A 25651-nucleotide genomic window follows, 5' to 3' on the forward strand; every position below is an offset into this window, starting at 1 on the left:
TGAGCAACGCTGTGAATAATAATTGTTAAGAAACGAGGATGTATTTCTCCAACTCGTCTACGACGGTCCATCTATTTCTGCACCGCTCCGAAGACAGTACTCTCTACTTCGTGAATAGGTTTCTGGCCTGGTGGTGTGCCAGGGATGGTCTTCGTAAGGCCCTGTCGAGGATGCATGTATGAGAACTAGCAACACGGAGAATATGATCATCGACAAGACGCACAAGCTTTTCAAACATGCAAGAATTCAGAGCCCGCTCTGGCTTACGACAAAGATAGTATTCCTGAACAACAATTCCAGCCATAGATTAGACAGTGACTAACAGCCAACTTGCCTGGTTGTTGCGGTCCAAACAGTTCCAGTGGTCTTCGAATTGCTTCAGGCAGTTTTCGCGCATCTTGTCAATCCTAATGGCAAGAAAGTCGGTATATTAAGCATTCGCACCGACTCGGAGAACACTCACAGATCCGTTGCACACCGCGTAACCCGACGTCCCTCCTTCAAGCAGTGAGCAGGATCTCGATTCTCATTTTTGCAAAGCATGAAGTCCTCTGAGTGGATTCAGTCATATTCGCATGGATGAACCACGCAAATAAGCATACGAACCATTGAATTCCTTGCAATAAGCACCGATGAAGAAGGCAGAGCTTTTAAGAGGAGCACTTGTGAGGCCGAGTTCGGGAACCTTGGGGATGTCTTCGGGCATGGGAGTGGGGTCAACGACGCCCTTGGAGGACCCTGTTGCGCTCATGGCGAAGGATAGAGAGAGAATGAACGGTGAGGAGGACAAGGCCCGGAATCACGTCGTCCATTTCGGGAAAGAGTGGGAACTTGGACAGGCGGAACCACCCAGCCAATCAAATTCGTCTCTATCACTTTGAAGTGAACAAGCTCACCGCCATGTCCCGTTTATCAAAAGCAAATCTCAGAGCGCGCGAATCGATATTCGCCTCTGGACCCAATTTTTATCGCTCAGAAACGCTCGCATTATGTCCCCCAGATCTCGAAGAGTGCGTTGCTGCCATGGAAGACTGCTGCGAAGAGGTATGGTTCAATACTTGCCATCGCCTATGGTGTTTGTTAAACAGATATCCCAGGCGCATGAAGCACAGCAGCTCCTCAGGAGTGGTACGCAAGACCTTCCGCGAATGACAAAGGTTCTAGAGAACGAGAGGGTAGACCAATTTCCACTCGTATATCTTATCTCTGCTCACGCCAATCCTAAGGTATTCCTGCTCGTCAATGAAGACACCATCAAGAGATATAAAAATGATCTTGCCGATGAAGTTGAACCAACTATCAACGAGCTTATAGGACGAGCGGAACAGGGTCTGGCCGCTCTGGAGAAGAAAGAAGTTTCGTTGAAAACCAAGGTGATATTCCAGCTGGTCATTCGGAGCAGAACAACTGATGATGGTTTGACTGTTCCAGTTGGAGGCTGCTCAAGCGCATCCTAATCGCGCCGCGATGGGCGCTACGGCTACACAGAAAATGGAAGCTCGCCGCTTGCAGTTGCTGATCAAGCAAAGGGAACGATTGGAAAATGACGTTCGAGCACTGGACGAAGAAATCATACTCTTGGTACGCTCATTTGTCCTTTTCATGCGCATAATCTCACGTAATCGACAATCCAGGAAGCGAAGACTACCAAGAGGAAAAAACTATAAGATGCGCTTCACTTGTGATTTACAGAACACTCTGTATCTCCCCAATTACCATCACATCAACTTTCGCCCCGACCTCAAGTTGTCTTACTGCATTACTTCCCGGTGGCACTATAACGAATCCATTAGCCCCGGCCAAGCTTGCCACACGACTCGACCGTTGCCCCCCAGTACTATATGCTTTCAGGCCACCCTTCTCGATTCGAAGTACAGCACGATGAAATTCTGTACGGGGATCTAAGCTCATTGGCGATTGGAGCTAGAATTGCTTTAGGCTCTCATAACATGAGCAACTGACACGACATCTCACCTCAGCGCTGACCATGGGCAGCTCCAGCATATTCGAAGGCCAGCCTGCGAGCTTTCGTAGAGCTGGTAACACGAAGATGTGGAATGTTACGAGAGCTGAAGCCGGGTTTCCCGGCAATGCAAACAAGGGTTTTGCCACTCCTCCAGCCACTGGGATAGTTGCGAATGTCGTCGGCTTACCCGGCTTTATGGTCACTCGCCCGAAATGAATTGTCCCGTTAAAGTGCCTCTCAATGACAGGTTTGAACAAATCGGTCGGTCCCATGGAAGTTCCACCAGTTGTAATCAAGATATCCGCGCTGTCGATTCCCTTCTGTATTGCCGCCACATGGTCGTCGACTCTATTGCCACAATATTAGTTTCCGAGATATACGAATATCCCCAGCTTACTTGTCTGGTACAATGCCCAAATCTATCACTGAATATCCTAGACCCTCTAAAGCGGCACGAAGTGACGGTCTATTCGTGTCGAAGATACCACCCCACTCCGCTTCTTGCGTTGTTGTATGCGCTTGCAAGTCTACGATTTCATTTCCAGTACTCAAGATGGCCACAATTGGTTTTTTGTATACCAATGTTTCCCTTCTTCCGACGAACGCGAGTGTGCCAATCTCCCCACCATTACTCAAGATGCGCTCTCCTTTTTGCAGGACTAAGTCACCCTTGCGCACATCGGAACCAGGAGATCGGACATTTTCTCCTCGAGGAACCGTAACCAATGTCTCGACTTCATTTTCTTCACCCTCCAATTCATTATCAGTCGCCTCAAATGAAGAGACCAGTTTCGTATCTTCTACCATGATGACGGTATCCGTGCCGACGGGCAAGGGACCACCAGTGTTGATGCGATATATGATACCGGATGGAAGTGGTTGGTCAATAGGATGGTTCCTCGAGCTAACGACTTGGTAGACAGCGGGGGGATCCGTTGCTGATCGTTTCTGTTGATCATTACTACCCTGAAAAAGAATGAAGGGGCTCACAGCGCAATGCATAGCCATCTACGCTTGTAGTTGCCCGTGGGGGCGTATTATTAGGAGCGAAAATGTCTTCCGCAAGTACATGATTGCGAAGTCCGGCATCGACCTAAAGTGGACAAATCATGGATGAACATCGAGTAGATGCACCAGGCTCAAAGTGCGCACGGGAAGGGCTTGGGTTTCGAGTGGTTGGATGTTATCCTTGATGAGCCGGATCGCGTCTTCGAATGAAACAAGCTCGTAGGGAGATTTACGATGCCTCGCAGATACTTTGGGCCATCAGTTGGACTGTCGGTCGGTTATCAGATGACGGGGAACTCACCATGAGCTGATGGATCGTGGGATAGAACGCTGCGTGGTTTGGGGATCTGGTGTCCGTGATGGTGGTGGTGATGATGGTGGACGGCCTGAAACGACTGGGATTGTTGACCTGATAGAAGAATATGACGATTTTCCCCTGTACCTCCTCTGACAAGTTCTAAGGCATGGTTGATGAGACCTTGATTGAATAATGCTGCAAGAGTTTCCTTGACCGCCTTTGGACTACCAGGCAGAGTGATGATAAGAGTATTTTTGCACGTTCCAGCAACTGGGCGAGATAGAGCGCCCAGTGGAGTGTGTTGAAGCGATGCAGATAGTAAAAGGTGTACAAGACCGGGAGCCTCTCTGTCTAGCAAGAGTTTGATGGCCTAGAACTGAGATCTGAACTTGCTGAACACTATTCGGTCTAGGACCATTTTTACTACTTACTTCGGGCGTTACATCTCGTACGCCGAATCCAGTTCCACCAGTGGTGATAACCCAATCCACACCAGACTGTTCACCTCCACCACCACCATCTTGATCAACCCACGTTTTGACCGCAGTTCGTATGTGATCCAAGTTATCAGGAACGATCTTGTAGAACGGATCTGTCGAACCCGTAGTGTCGGAAGCCAGTTTGAAACCTTTGTGTGCATGGAGAATGTCTATTATCGCCGGGCCCGACTTATCTGCTGATGCATCTTTGAATGCGGTGTCGCTAACTATTTAATACGATTTCGGATCCGAGACGGTTTAGTTATTTTTGATGGGATCTTATGAGTGATGATGGGTCTTACAGACCTGTAAGGACTGCGACGCGAAAGTCTGACATGGGGAGTGATGCGGTGCGAGGAAAAGAACCGAGTCCACAGCTTTATTGATCCAGGGCTTTCAATCGGGTGCCAAATCGGAGTGATGTATATTGCACATGAGAAGTGTGTAGTCTATCTTGAGTCGCAACTTCAATTCCAGAAAAAAGCTGATACAAGATCATCATGAATGTTCTTCCGATATGTTCAAACCCGATCCAACTGCAACGTACTCTAGGGTTTCTTCTTGAGTTAACTTTATTGTTCGCAGAGCGCCGTTGAATCTTGATATACCCAAAAAGAGGGAAAAAAGATTCGAATGCAGACTCGGCGATAGATTGGTAGATTGGCATCTGTCCATCGTCTGTCACTTATCCCACTCTTATCCCACGGCAAAAATGGTAAGAAAATTGTATATCGAATGATACATCACAAAGTCAACTCTTCCAATTGATATACGCCGATAGCCATAGCGACCTGTTCATGAGCCTCCTTCCTACGGTGTCTCCAGTCCCTTGTTGATCCCTCATTCTCGCTAGCCTTACCATTTTTACCTTTGCCAGTCTCAGCATCCTTGATCGCTTTTTCGTGAGCCTTCGCGAAACCTTCCACGAGCCCACGCAGTTGTTCCGTCTGTGACAGTGCAACAATTTCAGGATCAATATGTACTTTGAGGCTTCTAAGCACTTCATGTGCAGGCCGGTGCTGAAGAAGTACGAGGAACGACGCGTCAAGGACAGGTTGCAAGAAATTCAAAATCTTGGAGATCCTTGTCAGCCTCATTTTACGACCTGACAAGTGAGTATTTACCTGGTCCATAGAGGGTAGATTCGATACAGTTTTTTGCTTCTCAGTCCCCTCTTTCACCACAAGCACGCCAAACTCGTTCTTTCCAATGTCCTTCTTACTCGGTAACAACTTTGCTTCTTGTGCCTGAAGCTTTTTGATCCATTCGTCCAGTACCTGTATCAGAAGCGTAATGGCCTCTGACGATCGTAAATAACGCCGCACGGCGAGCATAAGCTGCGTTGTAGTAAACTTTCGGTGTTGAAGCAATGTCGCAAGGAAGCCTCGTAGATTAGGAAGTTGACTAGGATTCGCTGAGTCCACTTGCATTGCATTGGGGTCGGTTGAATTTGAGGTCAACGAGTGGTTACCGACGACGCTCAGAGTTTCAATCAGTTCATTTTCAGAGAGGTCGGGAATGTGTCGCAAAGCAAGATCAATTGACGGCTGAAAAGATCATATGAGTTCATACTAAAAAAGAACATTGATGAAATGCGAAATACCCAATCATTTCTCATACGGAGAGAAACCAAGAGACCAGCTGCTACCATCGCACTACGCACTACACCCTTCTGAATGAGGCGTCGAACTATTTCAGATGAATACAATGAATTGGGTGGCTTCTGTGGTTGAATAACGGCATCTAAGATATCCTTGACGAACTCATAGCCAAATTCTTCCTGAAAGGACATGTTCAATTCAACGTCCTTAAAATATCTAAAATAGAAGGATTATACCTTTTCCTGCTCCTTCTCCCATTGTGTAAACAACTCGTTGGCAGCTTCTGGTCGATTTTGCTCGACGGCAATTCTTATACCAGATATAAGTTTCGACTTGGCAGCTTCCGCTGGCGATTCATGTATATCTTTCGTCATTGATTCATGGCTTGCTAGCCACCTCGCTCCATCATTTGAACGTCCTATGACGTTGGCCAATGTCGATCTCGCTGGGATGCTGTACGGTACGACATAGACATTTGTTTTTCTTGATATTTTCCCGTTGGCATCGGACATGGGTTGGGAAATGCTCAGGATGGCTTGTTGGGATCCAGCTGTGATGCCCGCTGCACTTGGCGATAGAAGTGTGGCGTCAAGAGAAGAGGATTGAGGACTTAGTGAGGATGGGATAGGTAGGAGATGCGAAGCAAGGAGAATGGAATACTGTGTGTCCCACAATAGCAAAGCGATATCACCTTGAGGAGTTGATGAGGCAAGAAGAGCGTGCGAAGAAGTGAGTGCTAGAAGAGAGGGAACAGAGGGTGACTTTTCGGCCTTGATTTGGGATTGTCCTTTTTCCAAAGGGGAGGGGGGAGGCGAATTGATGAAAGATAGACCCTTGAGTTGGATTGGCGAAGATAGCGGTACCAAAGCGGACAAACTGATGGAAAATGTATTCCAATGGCCAGTGTGCGCTGTCAAATCGTAAATTCTAGGAAGGAGGAAAGAGAGAAACGCGTGCATACAAATTATGTTTAAAATACCAGACGAACTACATGAAGCCGTCGCGATATCCTGGCATGGAGTTAAATACGGTCAAGAGGTGATGGCAGAGCATTTGTACCTTGTTAGTAATCGATACTTTGTGAAGAACCACTGAAGTAATGGCATCGTCAGTATCGATTGAGTACACCTCAACTTGTATTGAGTCCCCGTACTCGACCAGTAACACCACAACTGCGCCCTCAGAGTTTAATTTTAAGAACGAAGACGAGGATTGCGAGAAGATATGAACGGAGATGACTCTGTTATCTTCCGTGGATGCAGGATGACTCGTCTTCAATTCTAGACCTGTCGTAAGCAGAGTCATATCTCCGGCAGGTGAGATAGCGAGAATCCTGTCTGGTAATTCTTCGCAGTCATACAGCCCGGACACCAGATGGGAAACCTGTTCACTTGTGGTCACTGAGCATCCTCTAGAACGTAACATACAGATAGAGACACCTACCACCATAGTTTCACGCTGATTTTTTGATGAAGACGAATGGTCCGTTAGTGGACCGGAAAGATTTTCTGTCCACTTCCATAATGTTCTTCCTTTATTTTCTGATTCAATGTCCGGTGAAGATGCGATGGCAGCGTATGTTGTATGTATATTTTTTGAAGATTTGTGCTGAGTCAAGGGTGCACAAGCAAAGGTGGTGGAGGGGCCAAGAGTACGTGAAATTATCGGATGCAGAGTAGTAACCTGGTATAACATGCATTAACAAGGAAATTTGACCAAAAAAATAAACCACCCACGTCGAGAACATGGACTCCATCCGACTGAACAGCGACGCTAACAAAACCGTCGGAGGAAGATGAAGGTTTCTGATAGCTGGCATAAACACTTGATAGCTGAGAAGTGCGCTTTGTAACTGAATAGGTTGATAACAGAAAAGGGTCGTTTATCGCTGCTCCGGGTGCCATGGGATGTCGGCGAGAGCGCAACCGTCCAAGTCCAGATTTTTCGAAAATCAGTCACGTGCACAAGTAAAGTATCGTTTCTATTTTTAAAATTCCGTATTTCGTCAATGTTCCTCCGCTCACTCCCTCGAGCGGTGTATCGGCCTCTGCTGCGAAGTTTCACGACACATGCAACACGTCCAAGGACACGATTAAACACTCTGACTTGCAATGCCTTGGCAAGGAGTCTGAGCACTACGCCTGTTCGCCGCGACCTCACGAATATACTAGCCGACGAAAATCCCCCGCCGGTCCAGGTCAACTCCATCTCAGAGGACGGAATCTTACTAGCCGATGGTCTTCTTCTCCCTTCTTCATGCATCTTCTTTGATGGGCAAGTCTTCCTGTGGGATGTTCCTCAAAAATTATGGGAGGGTTGGAGTCCCGAGCGATTCGAGTTCTTCGAGGCCACCTTGAACAGACCAGGTCTTTGAGCATTATTCTGTGACACGAGCACATACTCATTGTTCCGACAGAGATTCTAGTTCTTGGTACAGGACGTACGTCGGTGCAGCCGCCACCTTTTATACGGTCATACTTTAACACATTGGGTATTCAACTTGAGGTCATGGACACCGTGAGCCTTATTATTGCATCTCCTTACATTTGTTTGCTCATATAGAGAATACAGCGGAATGCCTGCTCAACGTACAACATGTTATCGGAGGAGGGACGTCGCGTAGCAGCTGCACTCCTACCCATTTCATCTCAAGCCTGGCATAAAGTCAAATCATTATCGCCCAAGAACTCTTGATAACTCAAACCATGTACTAATCTATGCTACACTATCCGTTTGATGTATTCTCCATTCAATCCGCACGAGCTTTCCGCTTCCCTAAACTTGCATTTGAAGGCTCAAAATCAAGCATCGATTGTTGTTGCGTCGCCAAATCTTCGTCGTCATCGTCGATAGGTGGTAAGGTAAACTGGGCTGGTAAGAGAAGACCTAGAAAGTTCACAAACATACGGTCGGCAAGACATTGAAATATATTGCAAATCGCAAAGGTCATACAGTCAATGAAAATGTCACAAAAAACCTTCAAAATCATCTCAAAACCAATACAAATCCACTCACCAGACTTCTTATTCCTAAACTGCACAAACAACACTTCCCATCCCGAAAGACCACTCATCTTCAATTCCATATCATTTGCTTCCAAGACTTGAAATTCCCCCGTCATCTTTCCTTTCTCCTTGACAGCTTTACATAGTTCGAAATCCTGTAGACTCGACACACGAGGCACGACGTCTTCTTCCGTCTTTGGCAAACCCGTATCCTTCGGTAGTGTAAAATCAAAATCTTCATCCATCTTATCATCTTCCAGGTCTTTCGGTGCTCCAGCCACTCGTGTTAGAGGTTCAGCAACATCCGACATCAGTGCATCAAAGACCTCTTGTTTGAGTTCTGCTATAGTAGTCGTAGGTTGAAGTATCAAGTGAATGCTGAGTTTTTGCGTTTTAATTTGTAAAATGTATATCTTGGGTTGCGTACGAGGTGCCTGTTTTCATTATGGATTAGAATTGTGATATTGTGAGCGTACAGTCGACTCACCATCGCTGCAAATTAATGCAAAGTTACCACACGCTTTTACGCGTTCCAAAAGATGCCGTTTATAGGACTTGTTATCACCTGATCCCGGATCACACACCCACGTATTTCAAACTCCGCCACATTTTTCATATAAATACCCTCAAAAATTCGTTTTTTTTCTTTCCTTCAAGTGTCCGAACATCAACCGTCTCGAAGCGTTAACAGTTTGGAGGTCCTCTAACCAGGACCTCCAAACATGGCGTTATTTAACTTTCAGGTTGACGGAGCGAGGCGTTGCATTACGCGACGCTCACAAGATCGAGTCGAGCTTCAAATTTCTCCTACGTACCAACTCAAGGTCTATCGGCATCGCTTTCTCCTTCACGGGTTGAAGCTTGATGTAGATTGACTGGGTATAAGTGATGAGATTTGTTCTTGCGTCGTCATATTCCTGTACCTTCCGGACATGCTACTATGTGGCTTTGACGGTTGGGTGAAACCATGACGGAAACATTTCATTAGGTATTAATATCATGACAATATGAATCGGTTTTTTTTTCTGAACATTATATCTCGTTTGAAGCCTCGACTCGGCATTAGCAGCTCGAAAATATAGATTACAATCCAAAGAAATAGAAGAAAATAAGATCTACGATGACCTCTGCCTATAATCCTCAAACTCATTGTCACTCCCCACATCAAAAACGACTTCCTTCTCCTTTCCCTTCCTTGATATCATAGGTTCATCATCATCATCATCACTTCGGCTTCGTCGATGTCCATTCTCATGCACAATAGATAAATTGAGGGGTATACTCTCCTCGTCGTCACCACCTGCACCATTTGTAGGCAACTGCACGCGTCTTCTGCGCAGACGACACCATACAAACGTGCCAACAGCAAGGAACACGATGAGTAACACTACAGCTGCAGATCCAGCATTATAGTACGCTACAAAAAAAGTATTAAGTTAGAAACTAGATGCCCAGGCGTAACACGCACCTTCCCACATGGCTTTACTTTGTTCAGGCGTCTTGGCCGGTGGAGTTACCATCGGCTGTTTCGCATCTGCCTCTTCTACTAGTACCGGCTTTGCCTGTGATCCAAGACTACTGGGTATTTTTGCTGATCCGTCAATGATGGCAGAAAAGTTGACACCCATGAATCGCAGCATCATATCGTGCGCAACATGTGGCTGATCATAGGGCGCCATATGCGATGCATTGAAGATCTGGGAAAACATATTAGGAGGCAGTGAAAGAAGAGACACAATAATTACCTTGACATAAGTCAGATTCCTAGACTCGACCCATGTACCAGCAGACATAGAGTCTACACTCCATGACTGCGTTTCTACTTTCTGAAAAACAAACACAATCTGAGCGGCGCATATGACAGTGCAGGAATTCACTCACTCCGAGGCCTTTTTGTCCATTCCATTCTAGATCCCTAATCATGGTCTCCAAACCAACATGGTTACATATCAGATCTTGGTCTCCGGCGAATATGAGGATTGGAATTCGCTCGAGGACCTGAGGAAGAATCGTAAAAGAAGACTTCATCTTAGCCTCTCGAAAAGCACGATGAATGTCTCCCCGACACTCAGTCCAACTCCCCGGATGACTGTTCGCATGTAAAGCGCGTGTGACCTCGGACCGCTATATTTGGCTTGTTAACGCATGCCGTTACGAGGAGAGGCGACTTACACCAAGGAAAGTAGTGACATTGTGTATTTCTGGAGGCCAGTTCATACCACAAGCGGGACTCTCATCATTGTAACGCACATCATAAATGTTTATGCAGGTATCCACGCCACCGACTCTGTATTTGAAGCCAGGTCAACATCAGGATCAAGGCAGTAAGAATGAATGCAGCTATACTTTTTCTGCCTGACCTTCGTAACGTCCAGTAGTAGACCTTCACACTCGTCAATCACCATCGAGTTTTCGTCCTTCTCTATTGCTGTTGAACAGGCATCCGTGGCTTCCTTGGCTTCTTTCCAAGCCTATTTTTAGAATCGGATTAATGTCTGTTGTTTTGCGGACGAATCCCAAATGACCACGTACAGCGGAATTTTCTTCGAGGATGCCAGCCTTTACCGAGTAATCAATGTAGGACTTGTATTGCGTTTTGGGGTCTATCCAGCCGTTTCCAATTGCGACGCCTTTGAGAGGAACGTCGCGGATGGAGGAGAGGAGAGCATCAGCTGTAAAAAAAAAACCCAGCAATGTAAATCATGCACAATGCTTGAAAGTCTAACCTACACACCGAAGAATGGTATCCATTGTCCAGCAAAACTTTCGCCGGCAAGATAGGTCTGTGAAAAGTGATGCGTATCAGGAAATGAAAACAGCGCCGGCAGGACACGAGATTACTTACATCCATCCGTTTGTATTCCGGAAACACTTTATAAAACTGTTGAAGGAAATGAATAAATTGTTGTTGCGCCTGTGAACCATAGACATCATGAGTTGCAGAGGGGAAGAACAAACGAGTTGTGATGTATAATTACTTCATCCATGTAATGGACATAACGATCCGTAGCAGTGTATGAAAAGCCCGTGCCTGCGGGCTGGTCGACTATCGAAACAGGCTATCTTTAATGTTTGAAAAGAGATTAAGGGGGGCATGGAGACGAACCATAGACCATGGTGGTATACTCCTCCCATCCACCCTCCTGGACCTTAAATCCGCCGTTGCCGTCTGACCGCCATGGGCCGATTTCCATCATAAGACCATCGAAAGATGAACAGCCAGGACCACCCTAGCAGCCGACATGAGCCATGAGGTGGGTATGTATGGAGAAGAAAAACTTGCATTGAACCAGAATACGATGCGCTCCTTGTCTGCGATGCGCCGGTTCTTGATCAAGACGAAGAACAGATGAGGACTGACTGAATCCGTGACGAGACGGGTGGTATTGTATTCTGACGAGAGATGCCCGGCATATATTGTGAGGGGGTGGTTTGGATCCTGCTGAATGCCCGGGAGGGACGGCACATAAAAGGATGCTGCTGCGGGGGCTGATATGACGGTTAAATGAGATGAGGGAGATGAGAGACATGCGACTGACTGTCTGACGGTGCGGCAAGGGCACGCTGGAGGAGGGAAAGGAGGAGGACGAGGGAGGGCAACATGGACGGGCGGAGGCCAGGTGGCAGCGCATTTGTTATATTATGTGCATCACAAAAATAACCTCTGTCACTTTCCCCGCCATGCGCCTCCTCCCCCTCCTCGCTCTGCCCTCCCTCGTCGCCGCCCAGTACTTCTCTGCGGGTTGGCAGCCTGGCCAGCCTCTGCACGAGACCCAGTCCTCCCCGGCACCCACATATACCCCCGCGCCACAACCCGCAAAAGGCTTATCGGAGCTCTTCAGCCTCAACACCCTTCTCACCTTGCCCCCTGTCGCTGGTTTGTTTGAGCGCTTCGGAATTAACATCACCGAACGCGTGGCTCTTTCCAGGGCTGATCTTTGGGACGAGCGAATACCGCTTATCACGGACGACAACTTTAACGAACTCATTGCCAATGAACCCCTCACCGAAGAGGAGGAAGAAAAGCGCGTATGGGTTGTAGTCATGTATGTCCTTTGCATTTCTTTCTTTGCACCCGTCTCATTGCTGCCTGCACAGCTCTGTCACCGCTGCTAAACAAGAAGGTCTTTCCAAATACCTCGATCAAGTCTTCGACTCCGCCTACAACGAAACTCTCGAAAAGAACGATCTTCCCAACATTCGCTGGGGTCGCATCGACTATCTCGATGTGACTTATCTAACCACAAAGTGGAACGTTTGGCAGTAAGTCTTTGGTTCTCGTAGAAGAAAAATTGCATTGCCTTATTCGTGTTTTTTTTTTTCAGAGCGCCATATCTTGCCGTTATCACCAACCGAGGAAAGACTTTGCGTTTCTATAGACCGCATCAAATACGTCTCAGGGACTACGCTCTCCGTGACTTTCTCTTGACCGACGGCTGGCAAATCACCCCTCCCTGGGAGTCCCGTTACGCACCGGGAGGCGATCGGTTAGCTTTTATTGTTTATTTAACCTTTATTCTTCGCTAACACTATATTAGTGAATGGGTTCTAGATTTGATTGCCACCTATCTCGCCAAGGCTTATAACTATATCGTCCTTGTTCCTCGCTGGGCCTTGTATATTCTCACCGGCGCTATCGGTTCCGTTATTCTCAATTTCCTTCACCGTCCTTCGAAGAAACGGACTCCAGCCAAACCCCCTGTCAAAGGAGGATCAACGTCTGCACAAAGCACCACATCCACTACCGAAAAGTCTGATGAAGCCGCTGCTGTATCTGCTGTACAAATAAAGCCAGAGCCTACCAATGTGCCCTCCACTCCCACCACTCCACGCTCGACTCCGCGCCGCAACGGCAAGAAAGGTAAAGGCCGACAATAAATTATTTCTTCTTTCTCTCGGAAAAAATGCTATTTCCATATACCTCTTGGCAAACTATATATACTTATCGGAACTGTTAAATGTTGAATACCCACTGCACTCTTACTTTGCACCATGTTGTAGTTCCTATGGCCAATGAACGCATAGTTTTGATTGTTGTATGAATCCTGTTTCAGCGCTCACAGAGCAGCAGTAAAGACGGCCCTCGGACCCACTGACGGAAAAGAAGAAACGGTTGTTCTGTTTTGATTCATGTGGGCTCTGCTGTGAACACATTAAATTTATTTTGCAAATGAACGCAGCGTATATGGTATAACAGGAAGTTGTGTACGTAGCCTTTACAGAACATTAAAATTCATCACAAAAATGAAGTCCAGGAGACAAAACACATAGTTACATGTCGCCTCATTAATCATCCTTTTTCCGGTAAAACAGTCGGGAATAGCGGGAATATTAAAAAACTCGCTAATCACCAGAAGCAACCAAATGCAACTAGGAGTACAGCGGCGATAGTCTGGAACCATGTAACCCTAAAACTGGTGGCAGCCTCTGACACCGACCCAGACCCAGATGACGGCCCAGAATCAGAGTTTGAACCAGAATTCAAATCAGAATCTTCTTCCGAACCAATGGCACTGAAAAGATAATGAGTCAAACGCTCAATAAATTTTTTTTCGCAGGATTCTCTTCCACTCACATAATTTCATTCAATTGGAAAGACCAGTCATCTGAAATCTGCCTTTTACCATTTCTAGCGCCAACGCCAACAACAACAACGGTGACATTAATATTGGTGGTTGCGATCAATGATAATTGGGAGTAAGTGCAGGACGTCGTCTCCAAAAAGGTGTCAGAATCGGGTGCTGTGAGAAGGCCGTTCACATAAACGTCGTACACGACCGAAACGACATCAACGTTCAGATAGATACGAGAAGCTGAAAGTGAATAGGATGTCAACGTTCAAGGCCCATAATCAAATATACTGGTAAAAAAGGACTAACCAGATCCAACTATGACGGTAAATGATTCCTCGGCGACGGTTGTACGTCTAGAACTGGTTGTACACCCTGATGCATTATCGGTCCACCCAGAAGACCAAGTAATCCTGCTATCGTGGACACCGTATGTAACAGAAACTTGGCCGGCAGCAGCTGTCGGGCGTGGAGACCGAGTGCCAGTTGGAGACAAAGCAGAGCTGCCTAAAATGCCAGTCAACCAAACAACACCGTAATAGAACTCTTGATAATGCTTACTGAAGCTAGAAGTGATAAAATCTGTGGTAGAAGTTGACGTAGTACGAGTACTGGTAGTTTCAGTGGTGTGGGTGGTCGTAGACCTTTCACGGGTAGTTATTTCTCCACCGCCTCCACCACCGACACAAATTTTGCCAATGGGGCAGCATCCCCCACTGACACAATAGTCACCAGTTTCACAGCATCCTCCCCCTGACATGATCCGAACACGCGTCAAATTTTCAATAAAATGAAGGAGGATTATATGAATGAACCCACCTTTGCAACAATGAGTACCAGTAGGGCAGCAAGTGACTTGCTCGCATCCTGTTTCACTTAGTTCACAACAACCTGTAGATACTTGTCAACAAACTTCAAAAGTTACTGAATGTATATATCAAACCTGTAGCATAGCAGAATTCCCCGGCATTACAACAACCACCTGTTAAAAGTATTAGTATTTTTTTTCAGATTGGATTTCTAGCTCAAAATGAAAATATCCGAACCTGTGCAACAATCGCCACCTACAGGACAGCACCTGCCGTTGTTGCAATCGCCAAACCCGGGCGGGCATGACTGCCTGACTTGAAGAAGACCTTTGATCACTACGGGCTCGCGTTTTGAAACGGCATCTCCTTTCGCGTTCTTCAACGGGTTGCTTCGGAAAGGCTTAAGTACAGCTGTATTATCGTCGCCTCGAGCAAGAAAGCCTCCCGCGTTGTCAATGTGCAAAGCCGAAGAAGTTCCAAGGAGAAGGGAGGCCAACGTAGTGAGGAACAAGTAGTGCATGATTCTCCTGCGAGCGAGTTGTGGAGTCAAGGAAAATCAATGCGGTACGTACGTGCGTATTTAAGATCGTCTAGGTATAAGTATAATGCGCTTGGCGTTGATAGATTTGGATGGATTGATATCTGGCGGCGGGCGCCATGTCGCAGGGACATGATTCCTATCATAAGACTCTCACATGAGGCGTCACCCTACAGCACACTTGTATGTATTCTCAATCTCGGTGAATCTCGGTATAGATATTGTTACTTACTTAAAATAGCAATGAAACGCAAAGGAAAGCGTGTGGAAAAAATATTCAAGTAAGACAACTTGAGGATAATCTGCGGTGTCGTTGCACTCCCATTTGAAAGTTTGTGCTATTCTTGACATAGTAAAACACGTCTTCATTAAAGCTCGCATAAAAGTACAAGCAGGCATACCTTATGATGGTCGCCATGCAATTGTCATTTTTGAGACTAAATTTTGAATTTACGGTCGAGCAGATTTATGTCAAACCCTCAAGGGTCAGACAATATTGACACGGTACCAAGATGGAGCGATGGAAGCTTGATGGGCTCAAAATGGGCTCATGAGCATTGGGGCCATTTGAATTCTGACTGACATCTCGACAGGTGTTCCTTTTGATAGAGCCGGCTTTTCGGACAGCTTTGTGGTCAGGCCAGGGGAAAATAGCTAAATTAATTTGTTTGGCATGACTACTCGTGACAATCCGCATGATCGCCGTCGCCGTAGTGAAATTGAGGCAGGTCGTCATCATCTTTTGTCTCTGAAAAAGTATAATGCCTGTATTATCAAGATATAAGCATTAGCTCTTGATCATGTTGTATGTTAACAAAATGTACCGTCACCAGATCGATGAGTGTTGTGTAAGGCGAGTACCTTGATACAGTGCTGCAGGGACACCCGTAACTTCCTTTCCCCATCGGTTTATGGCACGCTAGAATTGTCTTCGCAGTAGAAAGCACCGCAGTAGGCCCTTCATCAGGCCCTGATCAGGCGGCGTTTGCATTCGCATAGAGTATCGTCGACGTGCTGAAGAGCGTATATCAATGTGATGAATTGCACCAAACAAAAGTCAAAGCAGCCTAATATTTGATGTTGTTGACGCAAGAACAGCCGGACCCCTCCTTTGTGGACCGCTTCTTCACATTTCGTCCAACCATTCAAGTCCTCGCTCGTAGCTTGAGGCCGAGAAAAGTGTGCTAAAAACTTGTTGTCATCGATGGTGTTTTCCCACTATAGTCTATACCCTGGATATTCCACTCGGAGGCGTATGGGTTGAAAAGGGCTCCCGAAAACCCAGCACACTTACTGATAAACCATGCCGTGTCAAGCCAGGGAAAGTACTGGCTCCATGGACCGGCGTCCTGGTCCAATCGCGTGTTTTTCTTTTGTCAGAGTCAAGTCAGAGCGTACTCTGGGGATGATCCGGGGGCCTAATAACCGGTCGTGTACAAATCCACTCCAATGTTCCGTCTCGTATCAGCGGCTTCGACATGGTCATCATGTGCTGTTTCTGAGTTCGCAGCTGCGCACTTGCTGCGGCCCGCCATCGCTTAAGAACCCCACCAACATCTTCCCATGGTATCTCCAACATCGACGTTCGCTATCCACTTGGTATGGCACAACTCGAACAGGAAAAATTCGGTGATCATGATGTTTTCAAAGAACAAGTGAAGAACGAAAGCCAGGTGATCATCGGTCGTCGAGCTCGTCGAGCTCGTCGGCCTCTTCTCCGGCGCTTGATCCATTCTCTGGTCGTCCTTAGTTGCACCTGTTATCTTTTTTTAAAATATGTACAGTGGAATGCGGCACTTGAGGCCACATATCAAAGAGGCCACGGGCGCCAACTCTTCGGGCGCGAGGCTGAAAAAATCTTTTTGTGAGTAGCTCATTTTTGTTGTAAAGCAAAATGTCAAACTTCATGGGCACCATTTAGGTCCATCCCAAATTCACAAAGCGCCATTACGGCATCTCGTAAATACACTGGGATGCCTCACGTCGCTGGGTCAGATGGAGACTTCAAGACTGCTGAAATTTTCCTATCTCATCTCCAAAAATGGTTCAATATCGCTCCTCCAGAGCAAAAACCAATATATGATGCTGGAACCAGCGAATCGCAAGAGGCGACCCGAGGAATCATTGAACGAGACACTCCCTCTGCTTGGATCGACACATACTATCCCGTCATGAATACACCTTTGGAGCGCGCTTTACAAATATTGAACGACGATGGCACTATTGCTTGGGAGGCTGATTTGAAGGAGCATGGGGATGATAGGGACCCGGATGCCGCTAAATTTGAAGATGCCGTTCCCACCTTCCATGGCTACAGTGTCAGTGGAGATGTGACTGGTCATTTAGTTTATGGCGACTATTGTACCAAAGATGTAAGTTAATTAAACGCCCGCGTATACTGCATTACTGACAGTCATGCTATTTATAGGATTATGATCGACTCGTTTCCGATGGTGATCACATTTTATCTTGCATATGTTTCTTCATTGACCCTTTCTTTTCAGGAGCACCGTTGAAGGGTTCTATTGTTCTCTGTAGATATGGTGCTATAGTTCGCGGGTTGAAGGTAGTTTATACCCTGTGGGCTCGAATCGACCGAAAACCTAATGCTTTTCAGGTCAAAGGTGGCCAAGAGAACGGTGCCGTTGGTGTTCTCATATATTCTGATCCCCGCGATGACGGAGATGTGACCGAAGAGAACGGCTATGCACCGTAAGCAGTTCTCTACAATCGACGATTGAACAGTGCACTCATTTGCATATCCGATGCAGCTATCCAGATGGCCCAGCCCGAAATCCTACATCTGTTCAACGTGGCAGCGTCCAGTTCATAAGTTTATATCCTGGTGATCCTACCACTCCCGGATATCCATCATATGAGAATGCCACTCGCACGGAAGGTACCAATATCCCATCAATCCCGAGCTTGCCCATCTCTTGGGGCAATGCCAGGCAGCTGTTGCGAATTCTTGAAGTATCTGAGCATAAACAGGTCAGGCTGGTTAACAATGTTGACACAAGGGTTATCCCGATCTGGAATGTAATTGGTGTTATTCCGGGGTATATCAAAGACGAAGTCGTCATTGCTGGTAATCATAGGGATGGTAGGTCGCTAAATTTGCTATCCTACCAACCATTTACACGGTCGCTTTAGCTTGGGTATTAGGCGCGGTAGACCCCAACAGTGGTACCACGTCTGTACATGAGGTCATTCGGGGATTTGGTCATTTAATGAAGAATGGTTGGAAACCTCTTCGCACTATCGTTATCGCCAGTTGGGATGCAGAGGAGGTAATGTCTGTCCCAATCATAAAATCTGATGCTCATGGTCCACGACAGTACGGCCTCATCGGAAGCACCGAGTGGGGTGAGGATTTCGTGCATTGGATTGACGCACACGTCGTTGCATACTTCAACTTAGGTGAGGGTTTTCTCTCCTGAATTATACAAATCTAACCTGCTTCTACAGACTCCTCTGTGTCAGGATCCCAATTTGGGACATCAGGTTCACCTCTCCTAGCTCATTTTATTCGAGAAACTGCACAGGATGTACCTCATCCTACTGATGCTAACAGAACTTTATGGGATGCGAGGAATGATGATGGACCATTTACCGGGCCCGCTTCACAGAAAACCAGCCGTGTCGTTAAGGTTTCCCAAACTGAGGCTGAGGCCGCTGCCCTTGCTGTGGCAGATGATTTTGGGGTCAGTCCTCTAGGATCAGGAAGCGATTACACTGTATTTTTGCAAAGGAACGGTGTAAGTATAACCTCGACGTGATTTGTCTCCCCTCTCACGAATTTTTAGATCCCAAGTACAGATGAGGGATTCGGTTCAACTCCACATGATCCTGCTTATCATTATCATTCTGTCTACGACTCGGAGACTTGGCAAGAAAAATACGGAGATCCAGGGTTCTTTAGACACGTGCGATGCTCCTCCTTTCACCCCTCCTGGTGTCACTAAATCGTTAAATATCGCAGGTTGCTGTTGCTCAACATCTAGGTTTAGAAATCTTGCGCATGGCTGATGCACCCTTACTTCCTTTCAATACCACCCACTATACCCTTCAGCTCGACAATTACCTTGACACGTAGGTATTTTCCCCTGTACATCGTCGCTTTCTAATGACCTCGTATATCAGCGTTGAGAGCCTTCCAGAGACACAAGCGCTGAATCTAAAACTGAAGAAAGTTCGGAGAGCAATTCGTCGCCTACGGAAGGCGAGCTTGGAACTAGACAAGGAGAAGTGTCAAGCTATGAATGAACTCATGTGGCAAATATGGAAGTACTATCATAGCCGACACGGATGCCTAGGAAAACTTGGAATGAAGCTGAGAAGACTGGTACGTCGAATTGACAAGAGGTTCAGACACCATCATGGGCACAGACAGTGCCGCTGTGGAGAATCACCTGGACGGCAGCACTGCGAGGAAGATTGGTCTACCCTACTTCCCGACTCACCCAGACTTGATCATATTTTCAAGGAGCTGCATAGCCTGACACTCGGTGACATTTCTGATGGTGGAATTGACGTAAATGGACATAAAGATAGGAGAGGATTGATTCGTGCTATACAGCGTGTTCGTGCCGTGAACAACAGGCTTCGTTCATTCGAGGCGGGATTTATTTCGGTAGACGGTATCAAGGACCGAGAGTGGTTTAAACATTTGGGTGTCGCGCCTGGGAAGTGGTTGGGATATGGCGCCACCACATTCCCCGGGTTGACGGAAGCAATTGTTTTCGACCAGGACGAGGAAGCCGCCAAACATGAGATGAAGAGGCTGATCACTTTGATGAAGAAGACGGCCAAGTCGCTGCAGGAGTGAACCATATCACGAAACTTAGTTTTGGACTTCTCGAACGTTTGTACAATATACATTTAGCACTGGTGATGTCCATTCGAAAACACATATGCATAATCAAACTGAGTCGCAAATGTTTGGATGATTGAAGATTGGCAAGTCAATATAACCGCCATCACTTCATGCACCAATTCCACCAAACACAATCAACTTGGTGTTCAGATACTCTGAAATTCCATGAGAGCCTTCCCTGCCGAGTCCACTTTCCTTCACGCCTCCGAATGGGACAACGGCCTGCGAAATGACACCACTATTCGCGCCAACCATTCCAACCTCTAATTTCTCCGCAACTCTCCATGCTCTCCCAACATCTCTCGAGTAGAAGTATCCAGCGAGACCGACGTCAGAGTCATTGGCCATTTTCACTACCTCTTCTTCGGTTTCAAATTTTATCAGTGCGGCGAGGGGACCAAAAGTCTCCTCTTTGTTAATCGCTGCCTCAGCAGGGACGTCGGATAAGACTGTTGGGTAGAAGAAAGATGTGTCGCCTTGACGCTTTCCACCGACGAGGATCTGCGCGCCTTTGGAAACGGCATCTTCGACGTGTCGCACGACCTTTTCAACCGCGCGGTTGTGAATGAGTGGACCATGAGTACTGTGCAACGATAGTGAGACTGTGAACACGATATTGTTTTGAGGTGCCTACGTTCCACTCTCGAGGCCGTTACCAAGCTTAAACTTCGCGACACGGTCAGCGAGACGCGACGCGAACTCGGCATATATGGAAGATTGGACGTATATCCTGTTAGCACAAATACAAGTTTGACCACTCCCACGGAACTTGCAAATTAATGCAGCTGCAACACAAAGTACCTCAGAGACTCATCTGATGACTCGAAGGAATATCTCACCCTCGATGGCATCGTCGAGATTAGCATCGTCAAATACAATGAAAGGCGCATTCCCACCAGCTTCCAAAGAAACTCTGGAAAGAATCAATCAGCTGAAGGCTGAAGCAAAATGAATGGTCAAGGTCCTCACTTCTTTAAAGTCGTAGATGAGAGGCCATACAACAATTTAGCGACATTCGTTGACCCAGTGAAGCTAACTTTCTTGACGGCCTTGCTTTGGCACATTTCCTTACCGACCTCATTGACATATTTGAGCGTTGGAACGACGTTGAAGACACCGTCAGGAACACCTGCCCTACGCGAGAGCTGAAGAGGATAGATGAGATGAGAAACATGCCTTTGTTCCGGCAGAAACATACCTCAGCAAGCGCTAGCGCCGAGAAAGGCGTCTCTGGCGGAGGTTTCACGACAGCCGTACAACCTGCTGCCAAGGCAGCACCGAGCTTCCGTGTGATCATAGCAGACGGGAAATTCCATGGGGTGAGAATAGACCTAGGCTCGTTGTGAATTTTCGCAATGACAATACCACCGAGCTCCAATAAACCCACACGACACCGACAGCTTGCTTAATCACAACATTCCTAGATCCAGGAATAGCAGAGGGAATGGTTTCTGTGATCAAAGATCAACCAATGCATACCAGCGTGAAGATTTGTGTACCTCCATAAGTACGCACGGCCTCCTCAGCTACACTGTCATCAGACTATGTTTCCCGGACAAGTCTTTCAGACCCACCAAACCACTATCCAAACAGCCTCAGTCGGACAATACTATAAATCTGACCACAAAAAACGAACCTCGAGGAAAGAAGCGCTGTAAGCATTCTCCGCCTGTCGCCACAAAGGTTAGGGGAAGAACTGTCAGGTGATGCTATCGGCGGAATACCTTTGCTTCGGCTAATGTTTTACCGTTTTCAAGTGTCTGGTCGGAGTAATTTTAGATTCCGTACGTCATGGATGACAAGTTCAGACGCGACGTACGATGAGGCGACCAAGATCTTCGTGATGTTCCCGCATAAGTTGAAAGAATCTGATGAGAATATCATGTCGTTGCTGTTTCAATAAACGTGGTTGAGGACAAAGATGAGAACAACGTCAGTGAACTTGAATTGACCTTGGCACTCAAAGCGCTCCATTTCGGGAATGCTGCTGACGCTGCAGCAATTGCTTCTTGAGTCTCGGCGACATTCATGTCCGGTACTGCTCCAAGTAACTCGTCTGTTGCTGGGTCTATAGGTGATGCGACGTTTTAGAGGAATTGCGAGGAAACTTGTCATTGGGTAGGCATACTCGTCACAGGTATGGTCTCTCCACTCTTCGCGTCAACCCACTTGCCATCGATGTATCCCTGGAATTTGATGAGCGAAGAGTCCTTGAGGCCGAACTAGAGAGAAAAGAGCGTCAACTATGTCATGTAGATGACAATGGAATACGAAGACGAACGACAGCAGTTTGAGAAGACGCCATTCTGAGGGTGAAGCGATAAGGAAATAAATTTGGGATAGACACGGAAGATCGAGCGCTATTATATAGCAGACTCGTCGAGAGCCTTTGGAAAGAAGATAAACGCATGTGGCCAGTCAGATGGTACCCTAGAGAGAGTGATAGACTTATACGCTTGACCTCCTCCCACGCCAGTTCGGGTGTAACATACAGGCTGATCTTGGTTCCTAAATGACCTAATCTTATCTACAAATTCTCTGCTGCAATTCACTCGTTCCATTTGATTCCCTGATTAAGTATCTCAATGTCTCTTTCCCCGGCTGGTTCGCGGCATTCTATCACCACCATCCAAGAAGCCTCCAAGTTCCAGAGCATTCCGCGCAGCCTGATTAATGTGTTTGAATCGGTCCGGCCCAAGATGAATGCCGCCGAAATACCGTGTAACCACCACGAGAACATTATTCACTTCCTGCCGCATAATGAGCCTCAACAAGACGAAAAAACCTGAGATCGAACCAGAATCTGCAGCAGATGTGCTAAGCGGCCACCTGCCGCTGTCTCTCCGTCATCGTCATTATCTGGTGACATATACATGAACTCATTGTTGTCTAGATTCGTTGAATCTCACCTTGATGGAGGACATTTTTTACCTGACAGCGCCACGCGTTAATTACAGGATGAGCTGCCCGAGCTATGCGTCGATCCGACATCAAGTGTGCGATGATTTGTGGGACCTGGCGAGTTGTCAGCGAATGGAGGAAAGATCATGGGCGACGGAGAAAAGGTGCAGCCATACCTCTGAAGGGTCAGATATCCGACATGCTCGTCCGATGAAGGAGCTCTTTCTGTCCACTATTGGTTCCGCGACAAAGAATTGTATTTCAGAAATAACTTCATTCTCGGGCTTGAGTTGCAAATTCGCGGGTTCAGCTAAACTTTTCGACTTGACGTCATTTCTGGAATCGACTTCTTTCTCCTTTTCGTCTCCTCGTACGAGTTCCTTCACCTTGTCTTCATTCAAGCGATCTTCATACCAGGCATTGCATCTTTCTAATACATTTTGAACTCCGTCAAAGACACAAACTGTGTCTGGCGTAAATTCCACACCGCAGATTGAGATGAATGTCCTAAGTATCGAGCCAAAAAGGTTGGAGTCTGCACCAAAGGCACCAAGATACCGCGACAGTAGCTGTAACTGAGGTGGTGATGAAACGGGGTACGTTGCGGGAAGAGAGACCAACAATTTAACAAAGACCATGTCATAGGAAGGGAGACTGAAATCGTCAAGAATTGCCTATACATGACTTCCAATGACATATTCACCTCAAATTTAAGGTGTATCGGACTGTAGGTGAATCAGCGGCCGTACTAGTACCACTACCGTCGCCATTAGATGTACTAGGGGTCCAGACGCCAATGGCATTTTCTCCGTAGATGGATTGCAGGACTGCGCGAGTGTGCTGAGCGTTTGATCAAAAGGCCCAGACCTCTCTCTCACCCTCTATCTCTGAAGCGACGGCCTGACGGTCAGGATGTTGATAGAGTTCGGAAATGAAGTCCTGCAGGTCCTGAGTATCGTCTCCTTCTGGGTCGCTGGTAGAGGATGAGTGAAGCATGTTTTTAGGTTCTCGAGTTTAATCAAACTTGATGGGATCGTTCATGTTTGTTTTCGGGCACCAGCTGCTGTCTGACCCTTCGTCTCATGCCACAAAACACTCCCTCCGTCCGAGTCGTCGTTCGGCTGCCTTGGAACAGGCCCGAAAACGCCGAACCTGATCCTCCACACGTGCGTGCTATATTTTTCTACATTTCTTAGGCGCCAGTGACCTTTCCATTCTCTCAGATAGAATGGACTCAGGAAAAAGCTGACATATTATGGAAAGTGATAGAGAAATCGCGTTCTAGCGACAGCAGTGGTGCCGACTGTATGTTACCGTCGTTTTCGTGTCGTATGACCTTAAATTCTCATATGGTAGTGCAGGGAAAGGACTTGCGGCACATCTCGAAGTCCCATTACCGTACCTACTTTATCGAGTCAATGCTCGGTTTCAAGAAGAGATTCGCGGGCTCAAGGACATTCAAGGCGCCCTTAGTCCCTCTTCTGTGACATCCCCAAACCCGAAAGTCGAAGTCCCCGCCCAGGCCGACAAGCCCGTACTAGCAATACGAACAGGCCTCAATTCGAAACTCTCATCTTCTAGATTGAGTACACCTCGCGATGTGCACGCGCGGTTGAACTCCCTCGTCACCAATTCACCAAGGCCGAAGAAAGTCATATCATCATCCACAATAACCGTTCAAGGTATCAAGCGTAGTCCAGGTTTCATTCGTACACATTCCCCTCTGTCTTCCGATGACGGCGTCCTATCCGACGAAGACGAAACCATACTCAAGGAAGAGGAAGCGGAGCGCAATGCAGAAGAACAAGAAACTGTTGACCGCAAACTCGAGGAGCTAACACGGCTTATTAACGCGGATACTCTCGGACTTGTACGCACTCACAGGCCTAGACGTAGTTTGGATCGTGAACGAACAAGCGCCTCTCCTTCAAATTCATCTAAATCAAATTCCACATCAAACGCAAACTCAGCCGCTGCCAGTTTCAGAGGGGACTCTTTATCAAGTGTGAGGAGCGAAAAGAGTGAGAATCAAAGTCTCTCAAGTGCTATCAGTTCTCCGCCGGGGTCAATACCCGAAATTCCATCTCCTCGATCAGATTCACAATCTCATTCGCCGATGTATCCGGGAAGGCAAAACGACTCGCCTGAGAAATCTGCTAGTCCAGCTGCTGTGAGTTCCAGAAGTGCGCTGAGCCATTCACACAACAGGCGGCACACTCAATTGTTGAGTGAACACGAGAGTTCTGAGGCATCGAGTTTCAGTGATCTTAGCGGTAAGTGATACTGGTGTTTTATTGTGCAATGCGATTAAAGGCTTTACTAGACGCCAGCCTATCGGCTTCTGCGCTCGAGAGTGCTCTCATGTCAAATATTGCTGGCATGCGTACTACGCCTGCGGCTTCTAGACTGTAAATCTGCTGCGATTTGTTGATTATCTTGGACATGGCTTCTCATATCGTTTTCTAGAACCCCACAATTCAATTCTCGTAGTCGCATTGATCACAATACTCACAATCCGTCGAGACCTTTCTAGTTACTTAGTTATTGACTGTATGGTTATTTTTTATGAGGATAATTTGCGAACATTGCTCCAGCCCCGT

General features: G+C 47.0%; 12 protein-coding genes across 12 annotated transcripts in view; 5 read left to right on the forward strand and 7 right to left on the reverse strand.

Moving 5' to 3' along the window:
• NdufA8 (NdufA8 NADH-ubiquinone oxidoreductase complex I 19kd subunit) overlaps positions 1-816 on the reverse strand; it is a 1124-nt gene extending 308 nt beyond the window's left edge. Inside the window, exons 1-5 of the mRNA XM_006456619.1 lie at positions 607-816; positions 464-551; positions 335-407; positions 224-283; positions 1-161 (exon numbers count right to left, since the gene is read on the reverse strand). The exon at positions 1-161 is cut by the window's left edge and continues 19 nt beyond it. Coding sequence (XP_006456682.1) covers positions 72-161; positions 224-283; positions 335-407; positions 464-551; positions 607-751 — 456 coding nt within the window. The 5' untranslated portion in view covers positions 752-816 and the 3' untranslated portion in view covers positions 1-71. The remainder of the gene's footprint in view (positions 162-223; positions 284-334; positions 408-463; positions 552-606) is intronic.
• An 84-nt stretch (positions 817-900) lies between these two features.
• On the forward strand, positions 901-1667 carry AGABI2DRAFT_122575 (hypothetical protein; the record flags this gene model as incomplete). Its single annotated transcript, XM_006456620.1, has 5 exons — positions 901-1044; positions 1098-1175; positions 1227-1373; positions 1432-1581; positions 1635-1667. The coding sequence occupies 5 exons, from the start codon at positions 901-903 to the stop codon at positions 1665-1667; spliced, it is 552 nt and encodes a 183-aa protein (XP_006456683.1).
• AGABI2DRAFT_211731 (hypothetical protein) lies at positions 1643-7256 on the reverse strand (the record flags this gene model as incomplete). Its single annotated transcript, XM_006456621.1, has 15 exons — positions 1643-1923; positions 1975-2314; positions 2364-2904; positions 2957-3059; positions 3119-3222; positions 3384-3642; positions 3704-3978; positions 4058-4128; positions 4499-5230; positions 5335-5558; positions 5589-6262; positions 6314-6362; positions 6412-6735; positions 6796-7035; positions 7089-7256. The coding sequence occupies 15 exons, from the start codon at positions 7254-7256 to the stop codon at positions 1687-1689; spliced, it is 4341 nt and encodes a 1446-aa protein (XP_006456684.1). The 3' UTR covers positions 1643-1686.
• A 99-nt stretch (positions 7257-7355) lies between these two features.
• Positions 7356-8128, forward strand: AGABI2DRAFT_228737 (hypothetical protein). Its single transcript, XM_006456622.1, has 3 exons — positions 7356-7718; positions 7769-7869; positions 7924-8128. Exons 1-3 carry the CDS (start codon positions 7361-7363, stop codon positions 8044-8046), a joined length of 582 nt encoding a protein of 193 aa, XP_006456685.1. The 5' UTR covers positions 7356-7360; the 3' UTR covers positions 8047-8128.
• On the reverse strand, positions 8102-8847 carry AGABI2DRAFT_154190 (hypothetical protein; the record flags this gene model as incomplete). The annotated part of the gene is made up of 3 exons (XM_006456623.1): positions 8102-8238; positions 8368-8791; positions 8845-8847. The coding sequence occupies 3 exons, from the start codon at positions 8845-8847 to the stop codon at positions 8102-8104; spliced, it is 564 nt and encodes a 187-aa protein (XP_006456686.1).
• Positions 8848-9377: 530 nt separating this feature from the next.
• AGABI2DRAFT_195700 (hypothetical protein) lies at positions 9378-12049 on the reverse strand. The gene is made up of 13 exons (XM_006456624.1): positions 11897-12049; positions 11641-11846; positions 11464-11587; positions 11336-11403; positions 11203-11271; positions 11092-11140; positions 10890-11029; positions 10704-10828; positions 10530-10644; positions 10239-10481; positions 10103-10183; positions 9826-10054; positions 9378-9774 (listed from the first exon to the last, which is right to left on the reverse strand). The coding sequence occupies exons 1-13, from the start codon at positions 11958-11960 to the stop codon at positions 9473-9475; spliced, it is 1815 nt and encodes a 604-aa protein (XP_006456687.1). The 5' UTR covers positions 11961-12049; the 3' UTR covers positions 9378-9472.
• Positions 12028-13396, forward strand: AGABI2DRAFT_195701 (hypothetical protein). Its single transcript, XM_006456625.1, has 4 exons — positions 12028-12403; positions 12456-12620; positions 12683-12844; positions 12896-13396. Exons 1-4 carry the CDS (start codon positions 12039-12041, stop codon positions 13233-13235), a joined length of 1032 nt encoding a protein of 343 aa, XP_006456688.1. The 5' UTR covers positions 12028-12038; the 3' UTR covers positions 13236-13396.
• A 187-nt stretch (positions 13397-13583) lies between these two features.
• Positions 13584-15254, reverse strand: AGABI2DRAFT_181196 (hypothetical protein; the record flags this gene model as incomplete). Its single annotated transcript, XM_006456626.1, has 7 exons — positions 13584-13870; positions 13933-14170; positions 14237-14434; positions 14489-14680; positions 14747-14818; positions 14871-14909; positions 14974-15254. Coding segments are annotated over 7 exons (1186 nt in total), but the record flags the coding sequence as incomplete, so codon positions are not given.
• A 1621-nt stretch (positions 15255-16875) lies between these two features.
• On the forward strand, positions 16876-19747 carry AGABI2DRAFT_146446 (hypothetical protein; the record flags this gene model as incomplete). The annotated part of the gene is made up of 13 exons (XM_006456627.1): positions 16876-16947; positions 17059-17138; positions 17196-17592; positions 17621-17646; positions 17813-17986; positions 18046-18377; positions 18428-18564; positions 18613-18694; positions 18743-19032; positions 19081-19200; positions 19257-19366; positions 19418-19619; positions 19664-19747. The coding sequence occupies 13 exons, from the start codon at positions 16876-16878 to the stop codon at positions 19745-19747; spliced, it is 2106 nt and encodes a 701-aa protein (XP_006456690.1).
• A 124-nt stretch (positions 19748-19871) lies between these two features.
• AGABI2DRAFT_195703 (hypothetical protein) lies at positions 19872-22598 on the reverse strand. The gene is made up of 14 exons (XM_006456628.1): positions 22432-22598; positions 22279-22372; positions 22103-22218; positions 21970-22041; positions 21875-21910; positions 21787-21819; positions 21725-21731; positions 21650-21676; positions 21538-21601; positions 21349-21481; positions 21120-21295; positions 20990-21063; positions 20785-20935; positions 19872-20733 (listed from the first exon to the last, which is right to left on the reverse strand). Exons 1-14 carry the CDS (start codon positions 22558-22560, stop codon positions 20259-20261), a joined length of 1587 nt encoding a protein of 528 aa, XP_006456691.1. The 5' UTR covers positions 22561-22598; the 3' UTR covers positions 19872-20258.
• Positions 22590-24105, reverse strand: AGABI2DRAFT_211744 (hypothetical protein). The gene is made up of 6 exons (XM_006456629.1): positions 23930-24105; positions 23755-23878; positions 23228-23705; positions 23060-23165; positions 22948-23009; positions 22590-22900 (listed from the first exon to the last, which is right to left on the reverse strand). The coding sequence occupies exons 1-6, from the start codon at positions 24045-24047 to the stop codon at positions 22733-22735; spliced, it is 1056 nt and encodes a 351-aa protein (XP_006456692.1). The 5' UTR covers positions 24048-24105; the 3' UTR covers positions 22590-22732.
• Positions 24106-24133: 28 nt separating this feature from the next.
• AGABI2DRAFT_122585 (hypothetical protein) lies at positions 24134-25584 on the forward strand (the record flags this gene model as incomplete). The annotated part of the gene is made up of 5 exons (XM_006456630.1): positions 24134-24217; positions 24275-24356; positions 24413-25324; positions 25375-25459; positions 25518-25584. The coding sequence occupies 5 exons, from the start codon at positions 24134-24136 to the stop codon at positions 25582-25584; spliced, it is 1230 nt and encodes a 409-aa protein (XP_006456693.1).
• Positions 25585-25651: the final 67 nt, after the last annotated feature.

This window comes from Agaricus bisporus (assembly GCF_000300575.1).
Source record: "Agaricus bisporus var. bisporus H97 unplaced genomic scaffold AGABI2scaffold_14, whole genome shotgun sequence".
Classification (NCBI taxonomy): Eukaryota; Fungi; Basidiomycota; class Agaricomycetes; order Agaricales; family Agaricaceae; genus Agaricus; species Agaricus bisporus.